At 42.9% G+C, this 15,414-nt stretch overlaps 1 protein-coding gene across 2 annotated transcripts; it reads right to left on the reverse strand.

Annotated features, from left to right (window-relative positions):
- Window positions 1–897: 897 nt before the first annotated feature.
- Window positions 898–14,706, reverse strand: vcam1b (vascular cell adhesion molecule 1b). 2 transcript variants are annotated; one of them, XM_061034750.1, is made up of 10 exons: window positions 14,495–14,704; window positions 12,876–13,178; window positions 9,060–9,365; window positions 8,723–8,983; window positions 8,340–8,609; window positions 7,956–8,234; window positions 7,066–7,368; window positions 4,431–4,700; window positions 1,848–2,108; window positions 898–1,437 (listed from the first exon to the last, which is right to left on the reverse strand). In XM_061034750.1, exons 1-10 carry the CDS (start codon window positions 14,529–14,531, stop codon window positions 1,277–1,279), a joined length of 2,451 nt encoding a protein of 816 aa, XP_060890733.1. In that variant the 5' UTR covers window positions 14,532–14,704; the 3' UTR covers window positions 898–1,276. The 2 variants fall into 2 exon arrangements, with proteins under 2 accessions (XP_060890733.1, XP_060890734.1); XM_061034751.1 differs by lacking the exon at window positions 1,848–2,108 and having other exon boundaries at window positions 14,495–14,706.
- Window positions 14,707–15,414: the final 708 nt, after the last annotated feature.

A 15,414-nucleotide genomic window follows, 5' to 3' on the forward strand; every position in this document is an offset into this window, starting at 1 on the left:
AGATCGGACGGAGATCGGACGGAGATCGGACAGAGATCGGACGGAGATCGGACGGGAGCTGAAGGTCAGCTGGACGGCAGCGAAAGAGAAGTGGCGGTCTGTGCGATACCACGCCCTCTAGTGGATGCATTGTTGAACCTCCGCCCCTATATGAAGGAGGCATTGAACTATAGTGGTGATTTAATTATTTAAAAGGTTTTAAAAATGAGCCTGAAGCCCAGTTTGAACTTGGTAGCCACGTGTTTAGATCCGGAGTCTACAGAAGGAAACTCAGTAGTCCTGAACTGAAACAAGACAAATGCTGTGTGCCACTTTTTAAAACTTGGTAGTGAAAAGTTAACGTGTAGAAGTCACATATTGGGGATTCAAAGCCACATAGTTGGTATCAAAGACACAATTTAGAAAATGGTATTAACGTACACACAAGGTGTCACATACTTGAAGTTGGTAGCCACATTTTTGAGAAACACTTTGGGAAGTGAGATTAATATCGGCATGATGTAGAGACATGGATATAAAAGGCTAACCTTTTTTAAATCTTTAGGTGTAAGCCATATTTCCAACAATGGTAGCAACATGTTTAAAATGTAGTGGTCAAAAATTAAGAACCCTTATAATCCATATAATCTAAATAAGTAGCCATGAGTTTAAACATGCCAAATGTCCTGCCAAATGTTTAGTCCTGGTAGTCAAATATTAGGACATCAAAGCCACATATTTGGTATCAAAGACTTATTTTAGAACAGGGTAATGACATGCAGGTCCATGGCGTCACATACTTGAAGTTGGTAGCCACTTATGTAGGCAACATTGTCACATGTTGTGATATTAAAGCCACATATTTAGGAAGATTTATCCACACTCTAAGAGGTGTTTGTTAAAAAAATATCAAAAAAGTATCCAAGTATCAAACATTTAAACAACCTTAATAAAAAGTTATAGTCACATTTTGCAAATTAGAAACCAAGAGCTTGGACGTAGTGACAAAATGTCAATAAGTCAGGACACGCTAGCTACACATGAAGTTGTGTTGGTATGTTGGAGCCACATATCAGACATGAAAGCTGCATGTGAGAACGGTAGCCGCACGGATTGCACATGTTGTAGTCAGTAGCCACATGTTGAAGTCATTAGCCACATGTTGAAGTCATTAGCCACATGTTGAAGTCATAAGCCACATGTTGAAGTCATTAGCCACATGTTGAAGTCATTAGCCACATGTTGAAGTCAGTAGCCACATGTTGAAGTCAGTAGCCACAGAGGTCCAGTGTGAGCCTCAGGCTGAAGGCGGAGCAGACTGGGGCAGCTGATAGAAGCCCTTCTTCCTGGACCTCCTCAGGTAGTCGAGCATCAGAGCGGAAACTGCTAGCCCAGCGGCTACGCAGACAACCGGGACGATGACGGCACTAAGTCTAGGAGGAAGGTTGGTTCTTCTCTCTGTGACAAAAAACACGAAGACATCAGGATGAAATAAAACCCTCAGTGATATTATTATCAAATCGATACGACAAAGCATCACGATGAGGTGAGAACTTCAAAACAGAGTCATGAAACATTTCTGAGGGATGTGATAGATAACCGCTTAAACCCTCTGCTCCTCCAATTTATCACACCTTCATAACACCATCACCATGACAACCAGACTCTACAGGGGACGCCACACCTACTAGGAGTTAGGAGTAAGATTTAAGGTGTAACTTCTGCCTACGTTTGAACAACCTTAGCTAACCCTGAAATGTTTGTAGAGCCTAAACTCCGTCCTGAATTAGAGATTATGTTCAAACTACACATGGAGCTGGTGAGTGGACAGGTGTGACTGACAGGTGTGACTGACAGGTGTGACTGACCTGTGACGCTGATGCTGAACTCTTTGACCTGGTAGCCGAGGTCGTTGGTCACGTTGACTTGATAAACCCCCGAATCTCTGGCTGTGACGTTGACCAATAGAAAGGTCCCATTTTGGGAATACAGCTCCGTCCCATTGGTCAGCTTCTTCAGGATGACGGCTGATGGAGGGAAACTGACGGTCTGACAGCAAACGGTGACGTTTTGTCCCTCCTGGACCACCGTAGACGGCAGGATGAGAACCGTGGTGTTCCTGGGAGGAGCTGGACCAAAGAAAGATGACAGATTTAGAGACAACACTCTGATGGCGGTTAGGAAGAGCCGCCTAGTGGGCCACTTACTGGCTGCTGCATTGTTGTGTTAGCATGCCAATGCTAGCGATCGTTATTATGCTTGTATCTTCACACTGCATGTAAATTTACCTGAAATGAGTGTGATCTAGAAACACAGTTAAGCAGTGAGTACAGTATGTTATTCTTCTTTTCTCTAGTCCCTCAATTAAATAACTTTTATACACGAGGGAGGAGTCAGCCGGCCGTCCGGGCGATGTAAACAAAGTGAAGATAGGACTCTGAAAACTCTGAAAACATCACAGACAGTGGGACTCGGGTGTTACACCCATTGTAGACAGTCATGACTCACAGAGTTATTTTCAGAGGATATACTTGATTTCTACATTTAAGTATGAAAAATCACAGATTAAGACTTTAAATATGAGGAAGTTTTTAAGAGCTGCTTTAAATAAAAGAGACTGAAGAGAGATGTTGTTCTCCATACTAATAAAGGTCCAAACACGTGTGTGCCAAAAATACCAGGACACATCAGGTCACATGATTAGGATGCATGCCAGCATGCTTCTTGGCTATTTTAACCCACAATCCTTTGCACAGCGGAGAGACTCATGTCCCAAATGTCTGCATGCTGCAAACGGACTCAGGATTTCTGAGCTCCGTCAGGTCAGAACTGAAGACATCTTTCTGTTCAGAAACATAAAACTGGGGTCGCTGGAGCAGTGGTTGGTGCACGTGTCCCATGTATGGAGGCTGTGATCCTCCAAGCGGGTGGCCCAGGTTCAAGTCCCACCTGTGGCTCCTTTCCCGCAGGTCATTCACTACTCTCGCTCCCTGATTTCCGACTCTATCCACTATCCTATCTCTCCATTAAAGACACAGAATGGAATACAACAACATAAAACTGTTGGTCAGTGTTTCCTAAAATTGAAACATTTTAACAACTAAAGTTCTCACTCCTTTGATTCCAGAGTTTTAAACTTTGAAATTAATAAAGTCAACATCTATCGATTCCTGTTGGCTCTCTTGGTAACAAAAGTCATAGACAGGCAATCTCCTGCACACTGTCTAAAGCGCAAAAAACACGTTGGCAACTTCAGGATTTGTGTGTTTGACCACACAAACCAACAAATGTCTATTAACAAATTTCCCTCTGAGATTAATAAAGTATTTCTGATTCTGATGTTAAAGTTGGACTCTTCCTTCTCCTTCACACCTGTCTGATGGAACTGATGCAGCTGCTTTAAATCTTGGTACTTCTTGTTTCAAGGTTTATTTGGAGGACTACAGCCTCTGTATGTAGGGCGCGCGCACTAACCACTAGGCCACTGGCTTGCAATGAGACACGCTGCTGTTTAACTGAAGTGAATAAATGTGCATGTTGACCCTGTTGACCTGTTGTTAACCCTTTAACGCACACATCATCACCTCATACTGGAGCCCTCCGTCATGTGACCACAAGTGTATTCTTAGCTCACTTCCTCGTTAGACAAACGTTTGCATCATTTCAGTTTCTCTCACATTTACAAAATGATCTCATCACCATTTAAAACATGAATGGGACAGGTGTCCTCTGTAGCTCCCTCCTCAGGTGAGAACACTGTGAACACACCTGGACTCAGCTGTTTGATTCTATCATCATCATTTTATCTGTAGTGAGCGCAGAGCTGAGTGAACAGGAGCTCTGAATCAGCGTCTGCAGGAGGCTGAGAGCTGAAGTGTCTGAGCGATTACTCAGAGTTTATTTCTGTCAGCGGAAGCTCTCAGCATCATGAGAGGGAGTGAGAGGTCGCTCCTCTGATAACGGCCATCAGAACACGAGAAGGAAAACAGCAGAACAAAAAGCAGAAGAAGAAGAAGAACTGGAGGACTGAGAGAATCTGGAAATCCCCTTTTTAATGTTTCTCATCACAAAGTTCATATGGAGTACTACAGGGCTCTGTCCTCGGTCCTTGATAGATTTCCTTCAGTGTTTTAGTTTTTAATCTCTTGATCTTCATCTTTCTGTGTGTGTGTTTCTCGATGTGTGTTTTGTAACAGTGAAGTTACACTCAGAGACCTTCAGTGGGTGCCAAATCGCACCAAACTAAATTCTAACGTATTGTTGCTTTCATGAATAAAAATCTCAGAGGTCAGAGGTCAGAGGTCACATCATTAACATGTAAAAATCATAAAATGTCATCAGAGCTTCAGGTTCTGAACAAATAAACAGTTTCACATTTCTGTAACATAATACCTTTATTTTGAAAAGTCCATTATAAACTGACAAGTTACCAAAATAAAAGTCTGCAGTACCTTTGACTGTGAGCGAGCTGCTGACCCGCTCAGATCCGTACTGGTTGGTGGATTCACACTGGTAATGGGCGGAGTCTTCCAGCTGAGCGGAGGAAAGGCTGAAGGACAGGGAGGAGGAGGCGGGGTCACTACTCTTAAGCTCCACCCCTTCTCTCCTCATCACCAGCGTGGTGGGCGGAACTCCTTCTGAGCGACAGGTAAACGTCACCTGTTGACCCTCCACGACCTCCTGACCTGGACTCACTGAGAGGGAGGTTCTCCTCGGAGGATCTGAAAACAAACCAGAACGGATATTAACAAAACCTGAAATTTAACAAAACCCGAACCTCAACAAGACCTGAACCTCAACAAAACCAGAACCTCAACAAACCAGAACCTTAACAAGACCTGAACCTCAACAGAACAAGAACCTCTACAAAACCTGAACCTCAACAACAAAAACCTGAACCTCAACAAAACCTGAATCTCAACAAAACCTGAACCTCAACAAGACCTGAACCTCAACAAAACCAGAACCTCAACAAACTAGAACATTAACAAGACCTGAACCTCAACAGAACAAGAACCTATATAAAACCTGAACCTCAACAAGTCCCTCAACAAGACCAGAACCTCAACAAAACCAGAACCTCAACAAGACCTGAACCTCAACAAAACCAGAACCTCAACAAACCAGAACCTCAACAAGTCCCTCAACAAACCAGAACCTCAACAAGTCCCTCAACAAGACCAGAACCTCAACAAAACCAGAACCTCAACAAGACCTGAACCTCAACAAAACCAGAACCTCAACAAACCAGAACAAGAACCTCTACAAAACCTGAACCTCAACAACAAAAACCTGAACCTCAACAAAACCTGAACCTCAACAAAACCTGAACCTCAACAAGACCTGAACCTCAACAAAAACCTGAACCTCAACAAAACCTGAACCTCAACAAAACCTGAACCTCAACTGTATTTACAAATTGTAAGGCCCATCTCTACGCTGATGACACAGTTTTGTATTGTTTTGCTGAGACTGCACACTTAGCAATGGAAACTTTACAAGAAGCACTTCACAAATTACAAAATGCACTCCTCGATTTAAAATTATTACTGAATGCAGAGAAAACTAAATACATGCTCTTTACACGAGCCAGAAATACCACAGACAATGACTTGCATATAACAACTCTGGAAGGTCACAATATTGAAAGAGTACCTCATTATAAATATTAAATTTCACATTGATACATTATCCACTAAACTACGACAGAAAATTGGATACTTGTACAGAAACAAAGTGAACTTCCCTTTAGTGAGTAGAAAGTGAATAATTGAAGCCATCTTCCGATCTGTTCTGGACTACGGGGATGTCATTTATAGACATGCTTCTGCCTCCACCCTAAAATCATTAGACACAGTTTATCACTCCACCCTCAGATTTATCACTGGTGATAAATATTCCACTCATCATTGCATCCTGTACCATAAAGTTGGTTGGCCTTCACTAACAGTTATTTATAAATCACTTGTGGGTAATCTACCAGCATACATCACTTCTTTATTAATCTGGGCTGATAATCAGTATCAGACTCCATCAAGTGACTGGCTGATGTTAACGGTTCCACGAGTAAAAACAAACCTATTGTGCTGCACACACCTGGAACACAATACAAAACACATTCAAACTCAATACAATGGTTACCATGGGTCAATTTAAAAACTTGATCACAGCTCACTGTACTCATGAGTGTAAATGTTATTAACTGTAGTTACCTGCTTACTGCTTATTCTTCTGCTCTTATAATCTGTGTTTTTTGTCTTCGTTGTTTTTTGTCTTTTTTTGTCTCTTATTTGTTTTAATTGTACTCTCGACGTCATTGTAAACGAGGGCTTGCCCTCAATGATTTCTCGAGAATAAATAAAGGTAAAATGAAAATGAACAAAACCTGAACCTCAACAAAACCAGAACCTCTATAAAACCTGACCCTCAACAACAAAAACCTGAACCTCAACAAGACCTGAACCTCAGCAAAACCAGAACCTCAACAAAACCTGAACCTCAGCAAAACCAGAACCTCAACAAAACCAGAACCTCAACAAAACCAGAACCTCAACAAAACCTGATCCTCAACAAAACCAGAACCTCAACAAAACCAGAACTTTAACAAAAACCTGAACCTGAGACTAAACCTGCATGTGAGTTAATAAAGGTGGTCCCATGTCACTTATCCCCCCTGGAGCCATGCAAACATTCCAGCACTTCCTGGAACTACTTCACAATAAAAGTCTCCACCTGGAACTACTTCACAATAAAAGTCTCCACCTGGAACTACTTCACAATAAAAGTATCCACCTGGAACTACTTCACAATAAAAGTCTCCACCTGGAACTACTTCACAATAAAAGTCTCCACCTGGAACTACTTCACAATAAAAGTCTCCACCTGGAACTACTTCACAATAAAAGTATCCACCTGGAACTACTTCACAATAAAAGTATCCACCTGGAACTACTTCACAATAAAAGTCTCCACCTGGTACTACTTCACAATAAAAGTCTCCACCTGGAACTACTTCACAATAAAAGTATCCACCTGGAACTACTTCACAATAAAAGTCTCCACTCTAAAATCTGCTCATTCACTTACAGTGGACCTGCAGGTGGATGTCACTCGTCCTTGACCTCCACTCGTCCCCGCCCTCTGTCAGAAGCTCCGCCCTGCATGTCAGAAGCTGCTGTTCCTCCGTGACCTTCTGCTGAAGAGCCAATGAGACGTTCTGTAAGGAACCGGAGAACGTGAAGGACTCTGACGTCAGCGTTCTGTTCCCCAACAGCCACAGGATCCTCATCTGATTGGCTGAGAAGACGTTGATGACATCACAACTAAGGACTGCCTCCTGACCCAGCAGCACAGGACCAGGACCCTTTAGAACCGGATCAGAGGGAAAAGCTGCAAAAAAGAGTCAGATATTTAACAGTAGAAGAAGAGTCAGATATTTAACAGTAGAAGAAGAGTTAGATATTTAACAGTAGAAGAAGAGTCAGATATTTAACAGTGTCTGTGTGTGTGAGTGTGTGTCTGTGTGTGTGTCTGTGTGTGTGTGTGTGTGAGTGTTAGTGTGTGTGTGTGTGTGTTAGTGTGTGTGTCTGTGTGTGTGTCTGTGTGTGTGTCTGTGTGTGTGTCTGTGTGTCTGTGTGTGTGTGTGTGTGTGTGTGTCTCTGTATGTGTGTGTGTGTGTTAGTGTGTGTGTGTGTTAGTGTGTGTGTGTGTGTGTGTGTCTCTATGTGTGTGTGTGTGTGTGTGTGTGTGTGTGTGTCTCTATGTGTGTGTGTGTGTGTGTGTGTGTGTGTGTGAGGGATTAAAAACTCAGATTAAAAACAGATCTGTGTGTTCTGTGACCTTTGACCCCCTCTGTCCAATCACAGCATCCCTGAGTGCGCCACGATGCAGTTCAGAGTTCAAAGGTCAAATCCCTGATGTCAGTCAAAGACCTGAGAAACTCAGAGCCTGTAAATATGAAGGTGTGTCAGACTCACAGTAGACCTGGACCCAGGTGTCTGCGGTCCTGATCATAGAGTCACACAGGGCCTCACAGGTGTATCCTCCTCGGTCCTGGAGGTCCAGGTCCTGCAGGTGGAGCAGGGACAGCGAGTCCTGCTGCTGCGTCCTCTGGAGGACTGCGCCCTCCTCTCCTGTCCTCCTCCAGGTGAGGGTGGGGGGGTCGAGACACCCAGAGGCTCTGCAGGAGAGGACCAGACCTGAACCCCGCTCTTCTGCAGGGAGCGGACCCCCCAGCTCCACCTGCAGAGGGTGAGCTGACACCAGGAGGAAGAATCTGGATTATTCTGAGTGTCTCATGACCTTTATTTTGAAAAGTCCATTATAAACTGATGAGTTACCAAAATAAAAGTCTGCAGTACCTTTGACTGTGAGCGAGCCGCTGACCCGCTCAGATCCGTACTGGTTGGTGGATTCACACTGGTAATGGGCGGAGTCTCCGAGCTGAGCGGGGGAGAGGCTGAAGGACAGCGAGGAGGCGGCGGAGTCACTCCTCTTAAGCTCCACCCCTTCTCTCCTCAACACCAGCATGGGGGGCGGAGCTCCCTCTGAGCGACAGGTAAACGTCACCTGTTGACCTTCCACGACCTCCTCACCTGGACTCACTGAGAGGGAGGTGTTGGTGGGCGGGGCTGTGGGAGGATCAAACAGGTGAGTCAATCCTAGTGACAGGTAATCATGGAGGAGGCGGAGTCTACACAACACTTCTTCTTCTACTAAATAAAAGCAGGAAATCCACTCTCACCGTGAACTTTGACCTCCACAGCAGCCGTCTGGTTTCCCTCTGTGTTTCGGGCCTCACAGTTGTACCATCCGGACTCAGACAGACTCACCGGGTCCAGGACCAGCTGTTGGCTTTGACCCTTGACCTCTGTCCCCCCATGTGGCATGCTGAAGGTCCAGGTGAGAGAGGGCTCAGGGTTTCCCCCCGCTGTACAGTTGAGAGTGAGGTGAGAGCCGGCCATCGCCAACACAGAGTCCTTGGTTACCATGACGACAGGAGCATCTATATAGGAGGGGAGGAGTCAGGTATTTTGTTAACACTGATTTAACCCCGCCCCCCAAGGATCAGGTGGACTCACAGAGAAGGTTCAGCCTGGCGGTGGAGTCTCTGGTCCGGTTGGGTGGGGGCAGGTCCTGCAGGTCCAGCATGGCATGACAGGTGAGGGTCCCACCTGAGTCCTGGTCCTGAGGGATGAACCTGTACTCTGACTGGACCAGGTTGGATCCCGGATCTCCCACAATGCTTTGCATGACGGCGTCTCCTCTGAGCCAGGTGAGGGTCAGCAGCTCAGGGGGGTAAACTTCAGACACCTGACAGGTGAGGATAGACTCCGCCCCCAGCTTCAGGCGGTCCTGACCTCTGATCACAGGGGCTGATGGGAAGGCTGGAGACAAATCCAGAATCTAAAGTTAGAAGGAGGACATACTGGCTGCTGCATTGTTGTGAGAGAAGACAGAGAGTAACTTTATCATCTCACTGACTGCTCCTTTAATGTCTGATCATAGAGTAACTTTATCATCTCACTGACTGCTCCTTTAATGTCTGATCATAGAGTAACTTTATCATCTCACTGACTGCTCCTTTAATGTCTGATCAGAGAGTAACTTTATCATTTCACTGACTGCTCCTTTAATGTCTGATCAGAGAGTAACTTTATCATCTCACTGACTGCTCCTTTAATGTCTGATCAGAGAGTAACTTTATCATTTCACTGACTGCTCCTTTAATGTCTGATCAGAGAGTAACTTTATCATTTCACTGACTGCTCCTTTAATGTCTGATCAGAGTAACTTTATCATCTCACTGACTGCTCCTTTAATGTCTGATCAGAGAGTAACTTTATCATTTCACTGACTGCTCCTTTAATGTCTGATCAGAGTAACTTTATCATCTCACTGACTGCTCCTTTAATGTCTGATCAGAGTAACTTTATCATCTCACTGACTGCTCCTTTAATGTCTGATCAGAGTAACTTTATCATTTCACTGACTGCTCCTTTAATGTCTGATCAGAGAGTAACTTTATCATCTCACTGACTGCTACTTTAATGTCTGATCATAGAGTAACTTTATCATTTCACTGACTGCTCCTTTAATGTCTGATCAGATAGTAACTTTATCATCTCACTGACTGCTCCTTTAATGTCTGATCATAGAGTAACTTTATCATCCTACTGACTGCTCCTTTAATGTCTGATCAGAGAGTAACTTTATCATCTCACTGACTGCTCCTTTAATGTCTGATCAGAGTAACTTTATCATCTCACTGACTGCTCCTTTAATGTCTGATCAGAGTAACTTTATCATCTCACTGACTGCTCCTTTAATGTCTGATCAGAGTAACTTTATCATTTCACTGACTGCTCCTTTAATGTCTGATCATAGAGTAACTTTATCATTTCACTGACTGCTCCTTTAATGTCTGATCAGAGAGTAACTTTATCATTTCACTGACTGCTCCTTTAATGTCTGATCAGAGTAACTTTATCATTTCACTGACTGCTCCTTTAATGTCTGATCAGAGAGTAACTTTATCATTTCACTGACTGCTCCTTTAATGTCTGATCAGAGTAACTTTATCATCTCACTGACTGCTCCTTTAATGTCTGATCATAGAGTAACTTTATCATTTCACTGACTCCTCCTTTAATGTCTGATCAGAGTAACTTTATCATCTCACTGACTGCTCCTTTAATGTTTGATCATAGAGTAACTTTATCATCTCACTGACTGCTCCTTTAATGTCTGATCATAGAGTAACTTTATCATCTCACTGACAGCTCCTTTAATGTCTGATCAGAGTAACTTTATCATTTCACTGACTGCTCCTTTAATGTCTGATCAGAGAGTAACTTTATCATTTCACTGACTGCTCCTTTAATGTCTGATCAGAGAGTAACTTTATCATTTCACTGACTGCTCCTTTAATGTCTGATCAGAGAGTAACTTTATCATTTCACTGACTGCTCCTTTAATGTCTGATCAGAGAGTAACTTTATCATTTCACTGACTGCTCCTTTAATGTCTGATCATAGAGTAACTTTATCATTTCACTGACTGCTCCTTTAATGTCTGATCAGAGAGTAACTTTATCATCTCACTGACTGCTCCTTTAATGTCTGATCATAGAGTAACTTTATCATTTCACTGACTGCTCCTTTAATGTCTGATCAGAGAGTAACTTTATCATTTCACTGACTGCTCCTTTAATGTCTGATCAGAGTAACTTTATCATTTCACTGACTGCTCCTTTAATGTCTGATCATAGAGTAACTTTATCATTTCACTGACTGCTCCTTTAATGTCTGATCATAGAGTAACTTTATCATTTCACTGACTGCTCCTTTAATGTCTGATCAGAGAGTAACTTTATCATTTCACTGACTGCTCCTTTAATGTCTGATCATAGAGTAACTTTATCATTTCACTGACTGCTCCTTTAATGTCTGATCAGAGTAACTTTATCATTTCACTGACTGCTCCTTTAATGTCTGATCATAGAGTAACTTTATCATTTCACTGACTGCTCCTTTAATGTCTGATCATAGTGTAACTTTATCATCTCACTGACTGCTCCTTTAATGTCTGATCAGAGTAACTTTATCATCTCACTGACTGCTCCTTTAATGTCTGATCAGATAGTAACTTTATCATTTCACTGACTGCTCCTTTAATGTCTGATCAGAGTAACTTTATCATCTCACTGACTGCTCCTTTAATGTCTGATCATAGAGTAACTTTATCATCTTATTGACTGCTCCTTTAATGTCTGATCAGAGTAACTTTATCATCTCACTGACTGCTTCTTTAATGTCTGATCAGAGTAACTTTATCATCTCACTGACTGCTCCTTTAATGTCTGATCAGAGTAACTTTATCATCTCACTGACTGCTCCTTTAATGTCTGATCAGAGAGTAACTTTATCATCTTACTGACTGCTCCTTTAATGTCTGATCAGAGTAACTTTATCATCTCACTGACTGCTCCTTTAATGTCTGATCATAGAGTAACTTTATCATCTCACTGACTGCTCCTTTAATGTCTGATCATAGAGTAACTTTATCATCTCACTGACTGCTCCTTTAATGTCTGATCATAGAGTAACTTTATCATCTCACTGACTGCTCCTTTAATGTCTGATCATAGAGTAACTTTATCATCTCACTGACTGCTCCTTTAATGTCTGATCAGAGTAACTTCATCATCTCACTGACTGCTCCTTTAATGTCTGATCATAGAGTAACTTTATCATCTCACTGACTGCTCCTTTAATGTCTGATCAGAGTAACTTCATCATCTCACTGACTGCTCCTTTAATGTCTGATCAGAGAGTAACTTTATCATCTCACTGACTGCTCCTTTAATGTCTGATCATAGAGTAACTTTATCATCTCACTGACTGCTCCTTTAATGTCTGATCATATAGTAACTTTATCATCTCACTGACTGCTCCTTTAATGTCTGATCATAGAGTAACTTTATCATCTCACTGACTGCTCCTTTAATGTCTGATCAGAGTAACTTCATCATCTCACTGACTGCTCCTTTAATGTCTGATCATAGAGTAACTTTATCATTTCACTGACTGCTCCTTTAATGTCTGATCATAGAGTAACTTTATCATCTTACTGACTGCTCCTTTAATGTCTGATCAGAGAGTAACTTTATCATCTCACTGACTGCTCCTTTAATGTCTGATCAGAGAGTAACTTTATCATCTCACTGACTGCTCCTTTAATGTCTGATCATATAGTAACTTTATCATTTCACTGACTGCTCCTTTAATGTCTGATCAGAGAGTAACTTTATCATCTCACTGACTGCTCCTTTAATGTTTTTATTTTTTATAAAGTGTTATTGTTTATATTATCATCAACATGTTTATCTCACTCACAGTAAACTCTCACTGAGGTTTTACTCTGCCTGTTTTCTCCTCCACAGCCCACTTTACAGAGCAGCGCCCCCTCGTGCTCCATCATCACGGGGTCAAAGGTCACCACAGAGTGCGTCCTGTTGGTGCTGACGGAGGCGGTGAGGGGCCGGTCCCCCAGCAGAGACCACGACACGCTTGGCATCCCGGGACAGTCCTGAACCTGACACATCACCTGCCCTCGCTCCCCGAGTTTCAACAGAGGCCTCCTGGGAATCACGTCTACACGCAGGCCCTGAACGCACCACCATGACATCAGCAGCACAGCTGTGGAGGTAAACAACAACAACAACAAGATTCAGATAGCACACACACTGACATGATAACAGAGCTGTTAGTAACTTAGAATAATTATAATAATGTTAACAGTTCATACACAGGAACTGCATCTCTCTAAACTCTGAATTTGTGTTTTTGTTTCTAAATTAGATTATTTCTGAAGTTTAATCGCCTGAAGCCGTCCATCTTTTTCTGTCTTAGTTGCCATGGTAACGTTGAGTCAGCTGAGAGCTCACCTCTCTGAAGGTGTTAAAAATGATCCCATGATTATTTCAGTTTGAATATCATGAATCATTTGATAGATTTAAAAAAAAAAGTCCAGCTGGTCCCTGAGCTGAACATACCTAGTCCAGGTGAGGGGTAAAGGGGCGGGGTTAAAGCGTGTCATTAAACAACAGAGATGGCTGCTGATGCGTTTTGTTACTGAATGACGTCATAAATAAATATAATTTGAGTCGTTTACGGAGAAGAAATATGAACAGAATGATGGAGCTACGTAGCTTAGCAACCTGCCTGCTCCGTCATGTGTGTCTGTGCTCTGATTGTTCAAGGCGTTCAGGTCGTTCTGTATGTTTGATAACAACCTTAATGTTGATGATGTCAGAGCCGAGTCATTTTAAACATGAGATCAAACTGGTCTCTGCAGGACTCTGCAGGATGTCTGTTTGTGTCTTTGAATGCATCACCTCGTGTTGTGTTTAATGTCTCAGTGTTAATCACATGAAGTGATCAGCTGATTATCTGATCAAAAACACTTCACACTGTTTACCAATCTGGGGGTCGTGACCCCTCGAGGAGACGCTGACCTCATCACCTGATACCAAAGATGATCAAAATATGACACACACACACACACACAGACAGACAGACACAGACAGACAGACAGACAGACAGACACACACACACACACACACACACACACACACACACACACACACACACACACACACACAGACACACACACACACACACACACACACACACACACACACACAGACAGACACACACACACACACACACACACACACACAGACACACACACACACAGACAGACAGACACAGACAGACAGACAGACACACACACACACACACACACACACAGACAGACACACACACACACACACACACACACACACACACACACACACACAGACAGACAGACAGACAGACAGACAGACAGACAGACAGACACACACACACACACACACACACACACACACACAGACAGACAGACACACACACACACAGACAGACAGACAGACACACACACACACACAGTAGAATAATGGAGGAGATGATCTGACCTGAGAGCAGCAGAGGACGAGTCGTGCACACACACATCCTCTCTGATGAACGAGTGATGAATGACGGAGTGAAGATCTGAACAGCGTCTCTGTGTGTGTGTGTGTGTGTCTCTGTGTGTGTGTCTCTGTGTGTGTGTCTCTGTGTGTGTGTCTCTGTGTGTGAAGAGGAGACACAAAACAGCTCCTCAACTCCTCCTCAGTCCTGTGTGTCTGCCTCGCTCCACCTCTCGCTCTCTCCTTTATGTCTCACTCGCTCTCTCTCTCTCTCTCTCTCTCTCTCTCTGTCTGTGTTATTGTGACTCTGCAGACCACAGCGCCCTCTGCAGGACGGACAGGAGACTCTCCTTTTAACAGTTTTATTTTTACAGTAGGATTTATTTTTAGGATTAAAAACATTGATCAGATAAATTCAAAGTGTTGATTGATTCAGTTCAATTTGACAAACTCTGAGATCTTTATTCCTCATTCTAAATGAAACTGGATTTATTTGAACTTTCAGCCTGACTGAGTGACTGAGTGATTGATTGATCATCAGTGTGAAACAGACTGTGTTGCCCTCCGGTACATCACATTGGTCAGTGTGATGATGAGTCACTGTGAGGTCACACTGAAGACGTGGAGTCATGTGACCACTCTCACTGATCAACCTCAGGTGTGTTTGTCTCAGAGCCTTTAAACTAAACTATGAGCCGCGCTCTCTGTCTCCATGGTGATACAGCTTATTTTAGGGTTTTATGTTTTATGTGGAAAAAGTCACAAAATGGTGCAGATTATTAATTACATCATCACGTTATTAGCTTCACTGGCTCCCTATAAAATCTAGAATAGAATTTAAAATCCTTCTTCTCACCTACAAAGCTCTAAATGGTCAGGCACCATTTTATCTTAAAGAGCTTATAGTGCCGTACTGCCCCTCAAGA

Source organism: Labrus mixtus, chromosome 3 (assembly GCF_963584025.1).
Source record: "Labrus mixtus chromosome 3, fLabMix1.1, whole genome shotgun sequence".
NCBI lineage: Eukaryota > Metazoa > Chordata > Actinopteri > Labriformes > Labridae > Labrus > Labrus mixtus.

What these genes read in the sequence shown, in the direction of transcription:
- vcam1b (XM_061034750.1), bottom strand. Translation starts at nt 14,531, where the DNA reads ATGTGTGTGTGCACGACTCGTCCTCTGCTGCTCTCAG. An exon ending in TCGTCCTCTGCTGCTCTCAG is followed by an intron (nt 13,179 to 14,494) that starts GTCAGATCATCT and finishes TTACCTCCACAG; the next exon opens with CTGTGCTGCTGATGTCATGG. An exon ending in CGCCAGGCTGAACCTTCTCT is followed by an intron (nt 8,984 to 9,059) that starts GTGAGTCCACCT and finishes CCTCCTATATAG; the next exon opens with ATGCTCCTGTCGTCATGGTA.